General features: G+C 33.7%; 2 protein-coding genes across 3 annotated transcripts; both read right to left on the bottom strand.

The window, feature by feature from the left end:
• Window positions 1-379: 379 nt before the first annotated feature.
• On the bottom strand, window positions 380-4,688 carry LOC108224660 (uncharacterized). Its single transcript, XM_017399345.2, has 6 exons — window positions 4,245-4,688; window positions 3,489-3,581; window positions 2,933-3,166; window positions 2,244-2,346; window positions 1,564-1,793; window positions 380-1,040 (listed from the first exon to the last, which is right to left on the bottom strand). The coding sequence occupies exons 1-6, from the start codon at window positions 4,562-4,564 to the stop codon at window positions 818-820; spliced, it is 1,203 nt and encodes a 400-aa protein (XP_017254834.1). The 5' UTR covers window positions 4,565-4,688; the 3' UTR covers window positions 380-817.
• Window positions 4,689-5,775: 1,087 nt separating this feature from the next.
• Window positions 5,776-12,118, bottom strand: LOC108227737 (CDPK-related kinase 7). Of its 2 annotated transcripts, XM_017403044.2 has the most exons (12): window positions 11,840-12,113; window positions 10,899-11,414; window positions 9,929-10,059; window positions 9,593-9,634; window positions 9,388-9,496; window positions 8,518-8,596; window positions 8,139-8,435; window positions 7,908-8,020; window positions 7,336-7,443; window positions 7,193-7,255; window positions 6,909-7,076; window positions 5,776-6,340 (listed from the first exon to the last, which is right to left on the bottom strand). In XM_017403044.2, the coding sequence occupies exons 2-12, from the start codon at window positions 11,394-11,396 to the stop codon at window positions 6,203-6,205; spliced, it is 1,746 nt and encodes a 581-aa protein (XP_017258533.1). In that variant the 5' UTR covers window positions 11,397-11,414; window positions 11,840-12,113; the 3' UTR covers window positions 5,776-6,202. The 2 variants fall into 2 exon arrangements, with proteins under 2 accessions (XP_017258533.1, XP_063935495.1); XM_064079425.1 differs by having other exon boundaries at window positions 10,899-12,118.
• Between the last annotated feature and the right edge of the window lie 3,929 nt (window positions 12,119-16,047).

Raw genomic sequence — 16,047 nt, 5'->3', positions numbered from 1 at the left:
TTCTTGTTCAACAAAATTTCAAAATTCATTACGCTGAGCCTCGTCTCCTGAAGATTATATGCCGTTTTTCTTACCTCCACAAAATTACATAGTTCCTAGGTTTTATTTTGGACTAGTCATTTTTTTATAATATAATTATCTTGATTTATTAATTAGGATAATGTCATAATAATAGATCATTTTAAATATATAAAATATAATTAGAAATAACAAGACTTTACGTTTATTTAATAAAGATAATCATTTTTTAAGGAATAAAGATAATCATTTTAATCAAATGGGCTGATCAAAAATTCATTTTTCTGATCTTATAAATGAAGTAATATATTACTTGTGAATTGTGATACTAGCGAAAAGTACATATCTATTGACCAAAGGATAAACAAAATGCACGATTACTATTTCCCAAAAAATCAAACGATGATTATAAGTAATGAATTTATCTAAATTCCAACACATTTAGCAGCAACAAGGTTGCTCGCAGAAGGCCTAATCTGACAAGTTATACCCATTACAGATTGCAATATATTGGCAAAATTAATCACAAAAACAATCACCTTTTTCTTCTGTACATATATTGCAATGTAGCAATGCCACAACACTTTAGTACTAAGAGGTGCCACTTTAGTATTACTCTCTGGCTGCTGGGATAATAAACATGCAAAATGGCAGATGATTGACGGCTTCGAGCTTCAAGGCAGATGTCATGGTTCTATTCTGCTCAAGATAAATGACCAACCACAATGTATGGCAGTGTGATCCGTGAGAACTGAGCAATCTCAAGGAGAACGGTGAATATTTAAAGGGAAAGTTTTTATCAACACGCCTCTCCATCCTTGGTATAAACAGGTATCTGCCACACTTTTGTGTTCTTCTTTGGGTCGTCTGTCAGGCTGAGATCATTTTCATCTTCTTTGAATGTTCTGATAAATTTTCTTGCACCCATCAGGATTAGTCTTTCTAGCATGAACAGTTGGTAGTTATTTTCAATCAATGGATCTATTATATTGCTGTAGTTGGATGAGTATGCTAGCTTGTACCTGCAACATGCAACATTACCCGTCAGCTGTCTTGATTATTACATGATCGATTCCTATGATGTGAAATCTCGAACATACATGAAAGTTTCTGTATCTAAAGTGAGCAGTATTTAGCCTATTAGGTATAGCTGCGCTTGTCTAGAAACTTAAATATCAAAGGTAAAAAGTAATTAGAGCATTTTTAATAGCAAATCTAACAAGTAATAGGGTACAAGAGACTCACTATTCAATTATGAAACAAATCAAAAATCATTTCTCATAACCATGAGCATTCATTAACCTCAAGGCACTAAATCACTACCTTCACATCCCATTAACTCAGTTAAACTAATTCACCAACCTTCAAAACATCTGGCACTCAGTTGCACCACCACTCTGGCACTTCCTAGGACCTACCTATAGGACCCATCTCATGTCTTTTAAAAATATATTAAGAAAGCATTTTTAGTACTGGATTTATGATCAGTTCAGCACCTGCTTTTAGCCATGTCAAGACACAAATGAAAATTGCAAAACACTTTACCTTGCCGAGAGAGGTGAAAAGAAACCAGGGGTCCTCTCATTTGAAGCAATGAAGAGTGTTCGACCATCTGGTACCCATTTTGAAATTCTGCAGAGAATAAATTCGGCACGTGTGTCCCTGTCCAGATGTGGATGTAAGCTCCTGTCAACCCCGTGTCCATCTTTCCTTGTTTTGATTTTATCACCTCGACGAACATGAATAGCATCATAATCACCAAGGTCTGATTTTATCTGCAAGGTTGACACAAGTTCATGGATAAGAGATGAAAATGGCAGCACAGAAGGAAAAGAATTCCCTACATTTCTGCAAATTCAAAAGACAGCTACATAATGAAATATAAGAATGTCATATAACTGAGATGCCTACTTAATAGCACAATGAAAATGGTGAAGGTGATGCATTCTTGGTTTGTTTTCATTTCTAGCTATGCAAGCAGCCTGAATAAAAGACTTTCGCAATGCTACAATTAAAATGTATATATATAATAAACTATCCAAACACAGGCATTAAATTAACATATTTTAATTTCTCTAGAAAGCAATTATCCTATTTTTATGTTATGGGAACTGTGATAGTTCGCCTAAGCAAATTACTATGTTGTAAAAGATGATAACAACTCCCATCCAACTTAACATATCACATCAGGACATAAAACCCAAAATGTATTCCACGAACTAAACCTTATTTGCAGCATCCTGAAGCTTTTTAGAAGCCATGGAAGGCAAAAATGAATATGGCAACATTATTGCACTGCGATTGTTCCGATCCTTGCACTCCATAAACCTGAATAAAATTTATGGTTATTACTACTAATAATGTAACAGTATCCATGACTCTGCCTGCCCACATCTGTATCTCTAAAAGAGATAGAGATAAATTTGAACTTGCTAACCAAAACGATGACTACAGATATGTTATCTAACACTCTATACATACAAGTTATAGTGTGCTCAAATGTTCAGGGCGGACCATGGAGGCATGGACTTGGGAATTGGATAACATTTGGAGGGCCTGGCTGAGTTAGAAGGTCAGTAAGCAAATTTAGTTTTTATTATTTCTCACTTGAATTTTTAATGATGAAAATTATTATCGGTATATTTTTAAATATGAAAGCTAGAAGTGAAGCATGCTCCAGTAGAAAGGAATCTGCTCATATCAATATGGGTCAGAGGTTCATAACACTTGCTTCGCTGCGCGAGTTCAAAATTTAATATTAAGTACTACAAAAAAACGAAAGCTTAAATTTTGTCTTAAAATCAGTTTAAGCAATGGGGCCCCATCTAAACTACAATTTCTGGGACACAATACACTTACAAATGAGGAGCTAAGAAATAAAAAGGATAGAGCAATACAGAAAGAGTAGACTTACCAAGAAAGAGGGCTTGCCGTCCTGTTTATGAGAAAGATATTTGAGTATTCACTTCTTTCCAAAAGATCAACCCGAGTTACTCCTGCAACATGAGCAACCCCTTTGGAACCCAACTTCAGGCTTGTTGACAGGACTTGGAACCACATTTCTGAGTTATCCAGAATCACAGGTACAGTCTTGGATATAAGTTTTAGATCATACAAAGAATCCATTGCACAGGAACTAGCTGCCCACCTAATTTATAAAACATACAATATGCATATCAGAACTATTGTTCCAGTAATAAACTTTTTTTCAGTCATTGATCTAGTAGTGGTAGTTAAGTGATTAATGACTTACATCAGTAAACAAGGAGCAATTATCTTCTGCAATTATAATATAGGTAAACAAATGTAAAGGTGAAGAATATTTGTGCATTTTCTTTCAGTTTATCGTTGTTGGTACATGACATGCATAGATAACCACTGTTATTATCACCAGCATGGAGAGACTGAAACTCAAACTTTACTTAAATTAACAAAGCAGAGGGAACTATTTGTAACCAAAACCAACTCACCCATCATCTAAACTTTTATTGCTGGCTTGATGAAGGATCCCCTTTTTATTGTGTATTGGATTGATGCACATCCTGGAAGGCATCACAAAAGTTCTGCACAACAGACAGCGTCAGTGATATGTTCACCAATTGGTCTACTATGTTCCCAAACTTGGACTAATCAGATTAATCTTGTGAAGTAATCACCAAGCATAAAAATATAAGAGCAACTTATAATTCAAACAAAAGATGGAGAAAGAATTAGCTGTAACGGCTCATAACAAACACCAGAGCATGTAACTAAGGATAGTTGAATAAAATGCATACTTCAAAGGATAGTTGAATTAAATGCATACTAAGGATAGTAAATTGTACTAATCCACAAACTCTCAGGCCTCGGCAATTTCCTATTACCAATAGATCCCTACTCAGAGATCCTGCTAGCCTAGAAGAGTGTCTGCAATATCATCATCTCTAAAGGGTATCTATAACCTAAAACCACCCATCCCATGAAATTAAGAACTCAAAGAGCATCCCATCAAATATAACGCCATCCTAAAATACACCTCTGGAATTATATCATCAAACAACAACCATTAACAACACAAGCTTGCAAACATTACCGAAAGATAAACCAAATCAAATCACACAATTGAGCTGCAAATATGACACATTGTGATCAAGTGAACATCTTCAGACATTTCTAACTAATGCTAACCAATCAAACCAAATAAAAAGCAGCTAAACAAGCAATTACATATATAAAATGTAGTATACCTTTTAAGGAACAAGGCCTCTTCAAGGGCACACCTAAGACTAGATTCTTGATGTCCCAAACCTTCACAGGACCCACAATGCTTACCAGGACAATCAATTCTATTACCCCAATACAAGTACTTGTCGTAGGCTGTCTTTTTAGTATTGATGGTCACAAAATCTTTGAGTGCTTTTGTAGTGTAAGAAGAAGAAGACCCATTTGTAGAATTGAAAGAAGAAAGAAGATACAATATAGATATAACAACAAGGGAAGCTGTAAGTATCAAAACTGGAGATCTGGGTTTCTGGGTTCTATTCTTTTGAGCTCTGTAGATCGCCATTACTTTGCACACAACTCAACTCCACTAGAACTTGCACGCTCGACTGTGTGAACTCAACTCCATTAGCGAGTCTCAAAGCATTTTTCAGAGGTATTTTAGATTTTCTTAATTTTCATTTTGTATAAGATTAAAATTTAACAAAACAAAACGTACAAAAAAATTTGTACATAAATACTTTTATCAAGTAAATTACCAAAAGGACTCGCAAACGTTTAAGGATATCTTACAGAGGTTTTCAGACCCGGCTTTAAAAATTCTGGGTTCTTTTAGTAAATCAAGTTGAATTTTGATTTTGTTTTGTTTTGTTTTCTTCTAAAAAAAATTTTGATTTTTGATTTTTTTAATTTTGATCAGGTTAAATTTTCATAAAATAATTGAGTTTATTTAGACTTTAAAAATAAATTAAATTGTGGTTTTCCTAACATCTCGATAAAATTTTATGAAGTCTGATTTATATTATAGAAATCGTTAAGGGTCGTAAATTTAGCCTCGATTTTGATCGAATCGTGTATTTTCAAAATTGACTTTGACTCAGATGTTTTGATTTTGATCGAATCGTGTATTTTCAAAATTGGCTTGACCCAGATTTTTTTTGTGCATCTATGATGATGATCAGAGACAGAAATATATTGGTTATAAATTATTAAAATACAAATATATTATATATGTATATAGATATATAGAGTTATAATATTTTCTAATATAATGTTAATTTCAACCCAAAATAACCTAGGCTTATATATATCAAATTTTAGTCCAACCAAATTTCAAACTTCTTGATAAGCTTAGTCGAGTCTCAAACAATCGATTCGAGATTCAAAAGATCTTCTAAAATTTTCTACAAGATTCAAAATAAACAAAGGAGGTTGTTATTAAGCCACTTGGAACACATCAAATTTTAATTGAATCAAATTTCAAGATTTACCTTCAATCATACTCGAACTATCGTACTATTTAATCGAGTCATTTCAAGATTCACCTTCAAACTCGAACCAAAATTAGCAGGACCAATTAGTCTTAACTCAAACTAGAACCTAAGAGTGTTCGACTTCTACATCCTTGGCTTGAACCAAACTCAGTGTCGGCGAATATAAACATCACTATACTCAGCCTCTAGTGCAACTCAGACCTGGAAAAAGTTTTACACGGTTTAATATTTGAAGGATTAAATTATAAAAAAAAAAACCCTCGATCACAGTCAAGTCTTCAACTTCAATAAAAAAATTAAAATATTAAAATGCGTAGATCACAACAAGAATTTATTAAGAATGTGCACATGAGGGTACAATAGTGATACCCCAACAACACAACATTCACTCCAGCAACATTAAGCTGTTTTTTTCTAATCTAAAACATTCTGTGATCTATTTCAGCTGTACAACTCTCTACCGGCGCTCGACTAGGACAGAAACAAAAAAGGAAATAAAGTTATAGGAACATTCTAATGATAAGAACATAGTAACATATTAGATTGCTCCTCCTGTCTGTGAATAAGGATTATACTTGGGTATAGCTTCTTTGCTTGAGGTATGCTCTCGACTTCAGCCAATTTGTTTCCTATAATATTATATGTAACCTGGTCACCAACATATAGCAAGTCCAATGGTGAGTATGTGTGGCTGTTAATATATCAAGGCATCAAGCTTTCTGAAATGCACGAGAAGAAACCCCATGCACAAGCCTGACAAACCCCAGGAAACTGAGCTTTCCATCAGAGTGTCTTATCCAATCCTGGAGAACTACATGAACTGGAACCGATGGGCTAAGTCCGAGCTCCTGGAGTAAACAAAGCAGTGTAAATTCAGAAAGTTAACCTTATAGTATTACATTTTAGAAACATGCAGTATGTCGAAAAAGATGCTCTCCACTTTTTTTTTCAGGATGCTCCAAACAAAGGTACTAGCTGAATATTGCTATTATGGTAAATATAGCAGCTACACAAATTATATCCAAACGGATAATATATAACACTATAAGCAGACATCCCTATGATGAGAAAAAGTGATAGTAAAACACTTTACTTCATAACACATGATTTGCAAAAGAATGCATGGATCTAAGAAAACTAAGACAATAACATGTAATTTTTTTGTCTCAACTCATACGAAATTTCTATTCAACTTTGGTGTCATGGATTGATGCAAAGACCCTCTCTAAACATGGAATTATTAAACATATATGAATTTTGACAGTGGATAGCAGCCCATGGCCAGAATGCATATACTTTCTGATGTACACTAGATTGCCAGTATGTACAGACAAGTAAATTGTTGAATGTAGGGTGCAATATGTGCAAAAATGTTTAACACTTGCACAGACACACAAAGAGAAGGGGAGAACATACCGAGGCAAGTTCCTCTATCATAATAGGCCTGTTTCCATCTTTCTCAAACAGTTCATAGGCACGGCGAGCATGTTGCTCCCAGCTATCCATTCCTTCCAACTGATGTACACTTATAGCTGCAGCACAAAATTCTTCAAAATCTAATTTTCTATATTGAAGAGAACCCACCTGCAATAAACACGACTAGACATTCAGCCAAACCTCATTTCTAATAGGCAAAAATTATCAATCGTAAAGGCTCGTCCACGTGATTTGAAGAAGGAAACAAGGATCTGGAATGTTACCATGTTAGCAAAATCTAGAACCCGAGAATCCTTTATGGCCTCCGTGCAGTTTTTTGTTACAGCCTGAGAATAATTTCACTTCAGAATGACCCTAAAAATTAAAACTTAAGTACTAATATATCAGAAAGGACAAAAGATCCAACCAATTTAAAGTTCTGTAAAGATATAAATCCACTTTTGCTTGGTCCAAGCAATGCAAATTGTTCGCGCAAATATGCTAGCTGAGGTATTGTCATTGTCTTGGCAAGTGCCTGAAACAGTAGCAATATATCTTTAGATAATCATGGAAAATGGAAAGTTGGAAACACATAAAAAAATAGGTATATACTGGTTAAAAAATTATTTTCCGCCCCAAAGATGTGGTGCACTGTTACCCAACTAACAATACCAAATTAGTTTAGTGATATAACCCAGGCTAGGCTTAAACTTTAAAGTATCGATCATTTTCCTTCTATATATTCTGTACTTCAATTCAAGAAGTTGTGTTTTTCTTTGAACAGGGGTGAGAATTTGGTCCAAAAGAAATATCACTTAGCTAAATGAGTTGCATGCATGATGTTACAACTAAAACCATATTGACCTATGTGCAGCTTTTTCTTTATCACTCTCAGTTTGCTTCAAGTTATTTCCTTGTTGGCCTCCAAACAAAATTTAGTTCCTGGGAGCATTTATTAAGCTTATACACACACAATTTTTAAGAGACAGAATTACTTACCCCTAATGCGGCTTTTCTCAGAGAAGATGAACATATATAAGCTTTTACAACTTTGTAAATTATCATGTCCAGCGGTATCTTGACATCATGGCAATTGGCTAGCCAAGGATGACCTAGTAAGAAGTGTTAAACACATGCATATCAGATTGATTAATCGATTAATTTATCTTATGAACAAATATATGAACTGCACTTATGGCATCAAAAAACTGCCTGTTGTAAGTGACTTACTAAGGGCCTGCGCAGCAGTTAATCTCTTGCGGTAGTCCTTGTTCAACAATCTCTTCACGAAGTCCACTGCATCAGGAGACAAAGAAGGCCATGGGGTTTCATCAAAGCTTGGATCAGCTTTAAGTACAGCTCTAAAGATCCCAGACTCTGTCCGGGCCCAAAAAGGGCGGCTTCCACATAAAAGAATATAAGCAATTACACCAATACTCCACATGTCAGCTTCGGTTCCATATGATCTGTGCAGAACTTCTGGAGCAACATAGTATGCACTCCCCACAATGTCATTCAGCCTTTCATCTGTACAAAGCTAGCTGTCAGACTTGACATATAATTACGTTAAAAGTAGAGAAATGCACAAGTCTTTGGTAATTGATTTAACCTGGCTTTACATAGTCTGAGAGTCCAAAGTCGATGGCTTTCAATTGACAATGTTCATCTTTAGAAACATAGAGAAAGTTCTGGAAAACAGAATGGCAAGTACATCAGACATGGACACAATGAGAGGAATTCAATGGTAAAATTTAGCAATACAAGCTGATCAACACACTTTAGTGGACAAGAATCAATAAATAGTTTTCCGACCATGCCAAGGAAATTGATATTAGGTTTTATGTGTCTTTCTGCATACTGGAATAGAAAAAATAGACCTGGACAAGAGTATACCACTGCAACTCTTCAAAAGCTTTCAGTCTACCATAAAACATGGATCCTAGAAGTACAATTAGGCTACTATTAAAGCTAATTAAACTCATAATGAAAAACAAACTATGAGGGCCATAGGGGAAATACAAAGCTTAAGGACCAGCAAGTATTTGGATTCAGTTAAGACCAGGCTACAGTGATATCACTAGAATTCCCGAGTTCACTTTTTGCGTGACTGCAGCAGAAATAAGATTTATGTCATGAATCCTAATTACTGTCCCTGGCTCATCCCATTTTATTTAATTTATCTTAAAAATAAAGTCATAAACGTGATAGTAACATGCCAGTTGTTATCATTTGGGCTAACAAAACCTTCAAGTGTATTTTTAAGTGCAATTGGGTAGTGTGCTTCACAAAGCTAGTAGGCACTGCAAGACCATATAAAAGATATCAGCGCTGCTGACAGCCAGACACTAGAATAATTAGTAACTATAGAGCAGATGAGATGGGAAGTGATAATCTGTCTATTGTATCTCGTACTACAAGAGTGAGGAGGGGCCATAGAACTAGAAGAATATCACAAAACTAAAAGATTATATATAACTACCTCAGGCTTCAAGTCCCTGTGGACTACTCCTTGGAGATGACAGTAAGCAACAACACTTAAAATTTGCACCATAACAGCTTTTGCATCTTCTTCTGAGTATTTCCCACCCCTAAATAACACGAGTAGAAACTTATCCAACTATCAGGATAGCACATGACAGGGCACAGAATAACTAGGAAATACAAGGGTTAGCTGAATAGGTTACCTTGACAGAATTCTGTCCAATAATTCGCCTCCTTTGCAAAGCCTGAAAAGATAAATTGTTTAATATAAGCCTCATTCCTTGAACAAAGATGCATTCAGGTATACCTATCTTTCTTCTAATACGATTATGAACACAATTGGAAAAGGATGCTACTTGCCTATGAAAAATGTGTTGTCACAAATTAGAAGGTAGATAAATCAGACTACTTGCAAAATCACCTTTAAGTTACAAGCCTGGCTTCTATGCATGCAAATAGATTATGTACAGTACTAAAATAAAAGCATCAACAGCAGGCTTCTGCCCACCAAACAGGTATATAACACTATTCAGACTTACTCCATTACAACATAAACATTGTCTTCATCCTCATAAGCATCATAAAATTGCACGAGATTCTTATGTCCGGTTAGAGCTCGTAATATTTTAACTTCTCTTCTTACATCTTCAATGGCAATTGCTGTAGTCATCTGCAAAATTCATATGTTTTCAATATTAGAAGGCGGAAGATATGAGATAACTATACTGCTTTTAAATTGTCCGAAGGTAAGGAACATATCTGTACAGTACTCTTCAATTAGGTAAAGTCAATATCAATAACAACAGCTCCCACTTTGGAAGGAAATCTCACTTGTTAATCAAATACACAGAACTTCTTTATTTCAGAAAATGTCATTATAAATATGGTCATTTCTATATGAAGATATAGGAAACATTGCACTAAGTAGAAATTAAAGACCAAAAAAACAGGTTTTAATAACATAATATAGAGCAAAAACTCTAACCCCATCTGGTGATATCTAGGAGCTGTTCTGATTCTTGGAATAGAATTATGTCCTTGAGTACAATCCCTAGTCAATACAATGATAAATCGAATGGTATCGAGTTCTCAAAGTGACATCATAAGAGTATAATTGCATCTGGCATTATGTTCAACTCTCTAGTCAAGGTGAACTTAAAAATATCCAACCCAATGCTACAGAAAGAAAAGTATCCATTATATTGACCCAACCACTACAATTTTTTTGCAATTTTACACTGGGTACGTGAAAATATTATAAATTCCAATGAAAATATAAAAGCTGTTTAAAAATAACAAATAACACGGCTTGCAAAGCGCCAATAATCAACACAGAAGCTATTAGAATTGCAGCAATTAACAATCAGAGCAGAAACTACTAAAGAAGCAGCAATTAAGATTATAATTTACATCGAACTGATAATAATATTTGGAAACAAATCTGAATATTAGAATAGTAAAATCAATAGGATAGTAAACAAGAACAACCACGAGGGCTGAACAACAGACCTTGGATTTCGGTATGACTTTGACAGCCACATCTTGCCCTTTTAAACTCCCTTTCTTTGCCTTAGCAGAGCAAGTATAACCAAAATGTCCTCGGCCTACCTCTTCACCAAGCTCATAATGTTGTAAAATTTGCTTAGAATACCCAAAATTCTTGTCTAAACCAATCTCAAGCTCATTTCCTTCAGGAATTGAGGCCTCATTAGGCTTAACCGAGCCATGTCTTCGCGCAAGCAATGCACGAATGTGCTTTGCTGGAGAGGGTGGAGGGAATGGACGCTTAAACAAGCGAAGAGGCGTCCGAAGAGGAGTCGAATTAACACTTGAATTAGCAGGAGAGCCCTTGTATGCACTACCAGGAAGAGGACTTGGGCTGTAAAATGGAAATTTCGATGCTTTCCCAGTCTGAGAATTGAGTACTAACTCATTTTCACTGGGAACATCCGGATTTTCTGTTTGATTTTGAGAGGTTTCAATGGGTTTTCCATGACAAAGCCCCATAGAGAATCAGAAGCCCAACTGTAATACAATAAGCACTAATCACAGAACAGCAACTAGAAACAAGAAGTTTCAAACTTGAAGACAAAAGACTTACAGTGAGCACTAAACTAAACAACAGATACACAAGAATAAATATGTGTAAACTCAATCAAACAAAGACAAAAACACAAAGTTCTTGCAAGTAACTAAAGCAAGAAGATTTAAAAACAAAAGGGCCACACCAAAATTTAAATTGCAAAACTAAAAGGGATTTTTTTTCCCTTCCAGTTTAATCAAAATAAACCCAGAAAGAACCTCCTCCCCTGATAATAAACTAAAATCCCAAAAGACCAGCCACCTCAAGAACTAAACTAAAAAAAAGCTACTCAACTTTCTGATCACACAAACAATGAAAAACAGCAAAACCCCATGAAAAATTAACTCAATTTAGGCCAAGAATTTACCTGGAAAATGTGTGTATCTATGTATATATAGAAGAGGGGTTGAGGCTGTAGTAAGAGCAGACAGAGCAGGAGAAACCCAACCCAGAAAGAAAAAGAGTGAAATAAGACAAGATGGTAAAGAATGGACTTGAAGGAAAGATGGGAAAAGTGAGTGAAAGAGAGAAAAGAGATGCCTAATGCTAAGCAGAGGCAGCAAGAAAAGGAAAAGCACAGAGAAGAAGCAAAAGGAAAGAAGCCATGCCTCTTTTTTCTTGCCTTTATTTTATATTTTGGGAGTGGGTTTTATTTTTTTATTGATATTAAATTATTTGTTGGTAAAATTGTTGAAAATAGTGATTGCTATGGTACAATGAGGCTGTTTATATTAATTGTAAATAATGTGAGTGGGGTTGGGTTTGTATTGTTCCAGCCTGTCCTTATTGCCTGTTGTTTTCACTTTTGTTTGTAAATTATGGACTACTTTGTACTGCTACAGTTCTACATATTTTACAGCACATTATATATAATTCATATTTGTGAAGTGAGAGTCTTACTGTTTCTTTGGTTTGACCAACTTTGGTAGCCTATCACCTTTTTTTGTGTAAATTTATTTGTGTTTTAGTTTTGTAGTGTAAAAAGAGGGTGATGTTTACTTTGGTACAACTGTATCCCTTCACTTTGTTGTTTTGAATGTGTTTAAATTGTATTGATTGGATCACTTACGATTATTCATCATTTGTACTGTGATATATTTATGTTACTTTTGGAATTTTATTACTGTAGTTTGTATGGATGCATGATTGTGTGAATCTGTGCCGTATGTATATGTTGGGATGAAATAGATACTCCCTCCGTCCCATATCACTTTGAACTTTTTTTGACGTAGTTTGAGATGTAAAAATAATACATTTCTATATATTATTTTTCAAAATTTCTTTTTCTGAATAAAAATATCTCAAATTATGTGAAAAAAAGTCAAGGTAACATGTATTTTGGGACGGAGGGAGTAGCTCGGTATTATTTTCATCTAAAAACAAAAAAGATAATTAATTTTCTCGAATTAGTCAGCAAACAGTACAGATTAAAAATTAAATGGATAAAAGGAACATATAATTTACTGCACTTTGAATATCACAATTCACAGGCACAGGAGTCCCATGTATGATGGAAAGAGTAATATCCGGAAAAGGAAGGGTAAATAATGATGAATTAGTACTCTGTATGATATTCTTTTTGTTCCCCAAACGCGGGGTTAGAGCTGGTCTGCACAGTAATTTTTTTATAAATTTAGTATGACTGTATAAATCGAGAATCAAAACTAGTTAATTGACATGATGATTCGAGATTTTTGAGAATATTTTAATTTTTAATAAATCAGAAATTGTTTGTCAAATCACAATATAATCAATAAATAAGTAAAATATTTTTAAAAATTAATCAAAAATATTTTAATAAATAAAAGACTTTTAGAGAAATAATCCTTAACATTTTATTTTGTACAAAGGTGAATGTACTAAATAAATGTTGACGCAGATGAAGGATCTTAGAAAGGGGCAAATGTACAAGAGCGTATTTTCATGTTGGGTAAAAACTAAAAAGTAAAACATTAAATAGTGAAAAATTCTGTTTTCTGCACACCTGTCTGGCTATATTGAGGAATGAGGATGGCTAGCCATACCCAACATTCCCCGCTAAGCATACCAGTATTTTATATTTTTATAAGCAGTACTAAATACTAATCTATCCTACTTTTATTTGTCTTACTATTTGTTTGTATAGTTAAAAAGGCCAAAAACATCACTAGCATCAGTACTGAGATTAACGAACTTGCACAATTTTAAAATTATTTTATTAAATCTTATATCATATCTTCTCACGCGACCCCTCACTTGCAATATTTTTTTATCCTTCTTTTTATCTGAATAATAGTAAGAGTCGAACTCTTTTTTTGTTATGCAAAAGTGAAGTATAATACTATATGGGAAATTCCTGATGGTACACTCATAAAATTGGCTTTTCTCAATGGTATCATCGTATTTTTGACTTCTACTAATGGTACCCTCCGTAATTTTAATTTACTCTTTATGGTACACTCATACTTTTGATCTACTCTCTATTAATGACAAAGTTTGGTTATGAAGTTTGAATATATCTCACTCATTTTGACTCTGTTTTACATGATTTAAGGGTCTATTTTATGTAATTTTTCACAAAGATTTTAAATATACAATTTGTTTTATAGTTTAAAATCAATAGAAAATAAATTAAAAGTACACGAGGGTACCATAGAGAATAAATTAAAAGTACGAGCGTACAATCGGTGGAAGTCAAAAAATGCGATGGTACCATTGAGAAAAGTCAATTCTAGGAGTATACCATCATGACGTTCCCATACTATTTTAATTTGAATCAACTGCAAAATTATCTAAAATTTAGAATATTGATAATGTATCTCTTGACATCTTTTGCTAGTGTTTTTAATGAGTTTGACTCATTTTTGTCTATTCAGACATATCATGTAAAGCAGAAGCCTAATGTCGGTTAATAATTAATTAATATGATAAACACTTGATTTTTAAATTTATATTAATTTTTAATTTAACATAGTGATATATAAATATATATGTGAAAATTGGTTAAAAGAATTTAACATATTGTGCTAAAATATAATAAAAATTGTATTGGATAATTATATGCAATTTAGGTGATAAATAATTGTAATAAAGTAAAAAAGATGTGTTTTACTATCAACTCAATTAATTTTTTATTTCGTAAAAATCTTAAAATATGAAAAATAAAATTAAATCAATGACATTACAATTTTTTCAGAAATTGGACTGACACGTTAAAACAATCTTACATAGACGATTGCTTTTGGTCTTGAAAAAGGAGTCATGTCTTTATCGATGTTCTTGAAGTTTAGTAAATTTCTTTCTTTACTTTAAACGACACCCCCGCAAAAAATGACCAATTTTATTGACTGTGTATAGTTTAGGCAGTATGGTAGACAATGTGAGGGTTGGTGACCTACAGACCATATTTCTTTCATTTTGTACTTCTCTACAGTTTTTGTTAAACGAGCTCGTATCAGGTCACCTACAAATGCATCGCTATTCGCTACTCCCTCCGTTTCTTTTTTCTTTTCCTGGTTGTGATGTCAGTACTGTTCATAACATGAGACAAATTACTATTTTACATCTAATCTATAAGACGAAATATAGCCATGAGTGATCTTGTTGGATTCGTATTCACGAGTATTTTAATACGATAAAATTTTTATATTTAATGTCAATACAAAATTGAAGATATTAACGATCAAAAATGTGTGTTGGCAAACGTGAAAAACAGAAACAGGAAAAGTATTAAAAGACAGAAGGAGTAATAAATGGAGTAGCAGTTATTTTATGGTTTATATCGGGGGCAAGTTATGTTCTGTACTTGACCCAATGCCGTTGCAACTGAGTCGGTGACGTTGGAAGAAGATGAATACGTGAGTGGTTTGTCTAAGTTCAAAAGAGGTCGTAAAGTGGTAAATTATAAGTAATTTATGTGGGGGTTTATTTGGATTTTTTAGCTTAACACTTAGAAGTTAGAATCAACTTATTTATGTGGGTGTTTAGCTGGATTGTTGGCTTAACAATTAAAAGTTAGAATCAACTTATAACTTCACCATCCCTGAATAAATCGGATCTGATTTATAAATCTTTTATTCAAAACAAACAATTCAAATAACTTGGTTTTAATTTGTAAGTCCGGGCCTAGTCATACATATTCCTTACTTTCTCTACTTCTTGGACTCTTTAAACTGCCTTTATATATAATGGTCAAAAAAAATATAAGACGGCCGGTATTTCATTTAACGAATTTTCTAGTGTGCGTCTGTTAACACATACTAACAATATATGTTATTATTTTAGTTAGATGGTGGATTTTGATTATCTCTTATTTCACTGATAATGATGTTCCCCGTGTAAAAAATCTTCACCAATTAAAATTTTTCATTTAAATAAAAGGTTAATTTTTAAGTGTGTATCCTTTATTCAAAAAAACCTCCCAAGCATGCACATAGAATTCTGTGAGCTATTTAGTAAATAAAAAAAATATTCTGTGAGCAGCTTCTTCTTTTCAAGAGAAAATGTCACAAATTGATTAAAATCAGTCTGAAGCTATATATTGCCGGAAAAAACATGACTGGCCAAGAAATGGCAAGAAATATCGAGTCAGGTATG

This window comes from Daucus carota, chromosome 6, assembly GCF_001625215.2.
Source record: "Daucus carota subsp. sativus chromosome 6, DH1 v3.0, whole genome shotgun sequence".
Taxonomy (NCBI): Eukaryota; Viridiplantae; Streptophyta; class Magnoliopsida; order Apiales; family Apiaceae; genus Daucus; species Daucus carota.
The sequence above is the reverse complement of the archived record's forward strand: the minus strand, read 5'-3'. Positions and strand labels throughout refer to the sequence as shown.

What these genes read in the sequence shown, in the direction of transcription:
- LOC108224660 (XM_017399345.2), bottom strand. Translation starts at nt 4,564, where the DNA reads ATGGCGATCTACAGAGCTCAAAAGAATAGAACCCAGAAACCCAGATCT. An exon ending in TTCAGGATGCTGCAAATAAG is followed by an intron (nt 1,794 to 2,243) that starts GTTTAGTTCGTG and finishes TCAACCTTGCAG; the next exon opens with ATAAAATCAGACCTTGGTGA. An exon ending in TTTTCACCTCTCTCGGCAAG is followed by an intron (nt 1,041 to 1,563) that starts GTAAAGTGTTTT and finishes TGCATGTTGCAG; the next exon opens with GTACAAGCTAGCATACTCAT.
- LOC108227737 (XM_064079425.1), bottom strand. Translation starts at nt 11,396, where the DNA reads ATGGGGCTTTGTCATGGAAAACCCATTGAAACCTCTCAAAATCAAACA. An exon ending in CTCAGACTATGTAAAGCCAG is followed by an intron (nt 8,436 to 8,517) that starts GTTAAATCAATT and finishes AGCTTTGTACAG; the next exon opens with ATGAAAGGCTGAATGACATT. An exon ending in CTTTACAGAACTTTAAATTG is followed by an intron (nt 7,256 to 7,335) that starts GTTGGATCTTTT and finishes AATTATTCTCAG; the next exon opens with GCTGTAACAAAAAACTGCAC.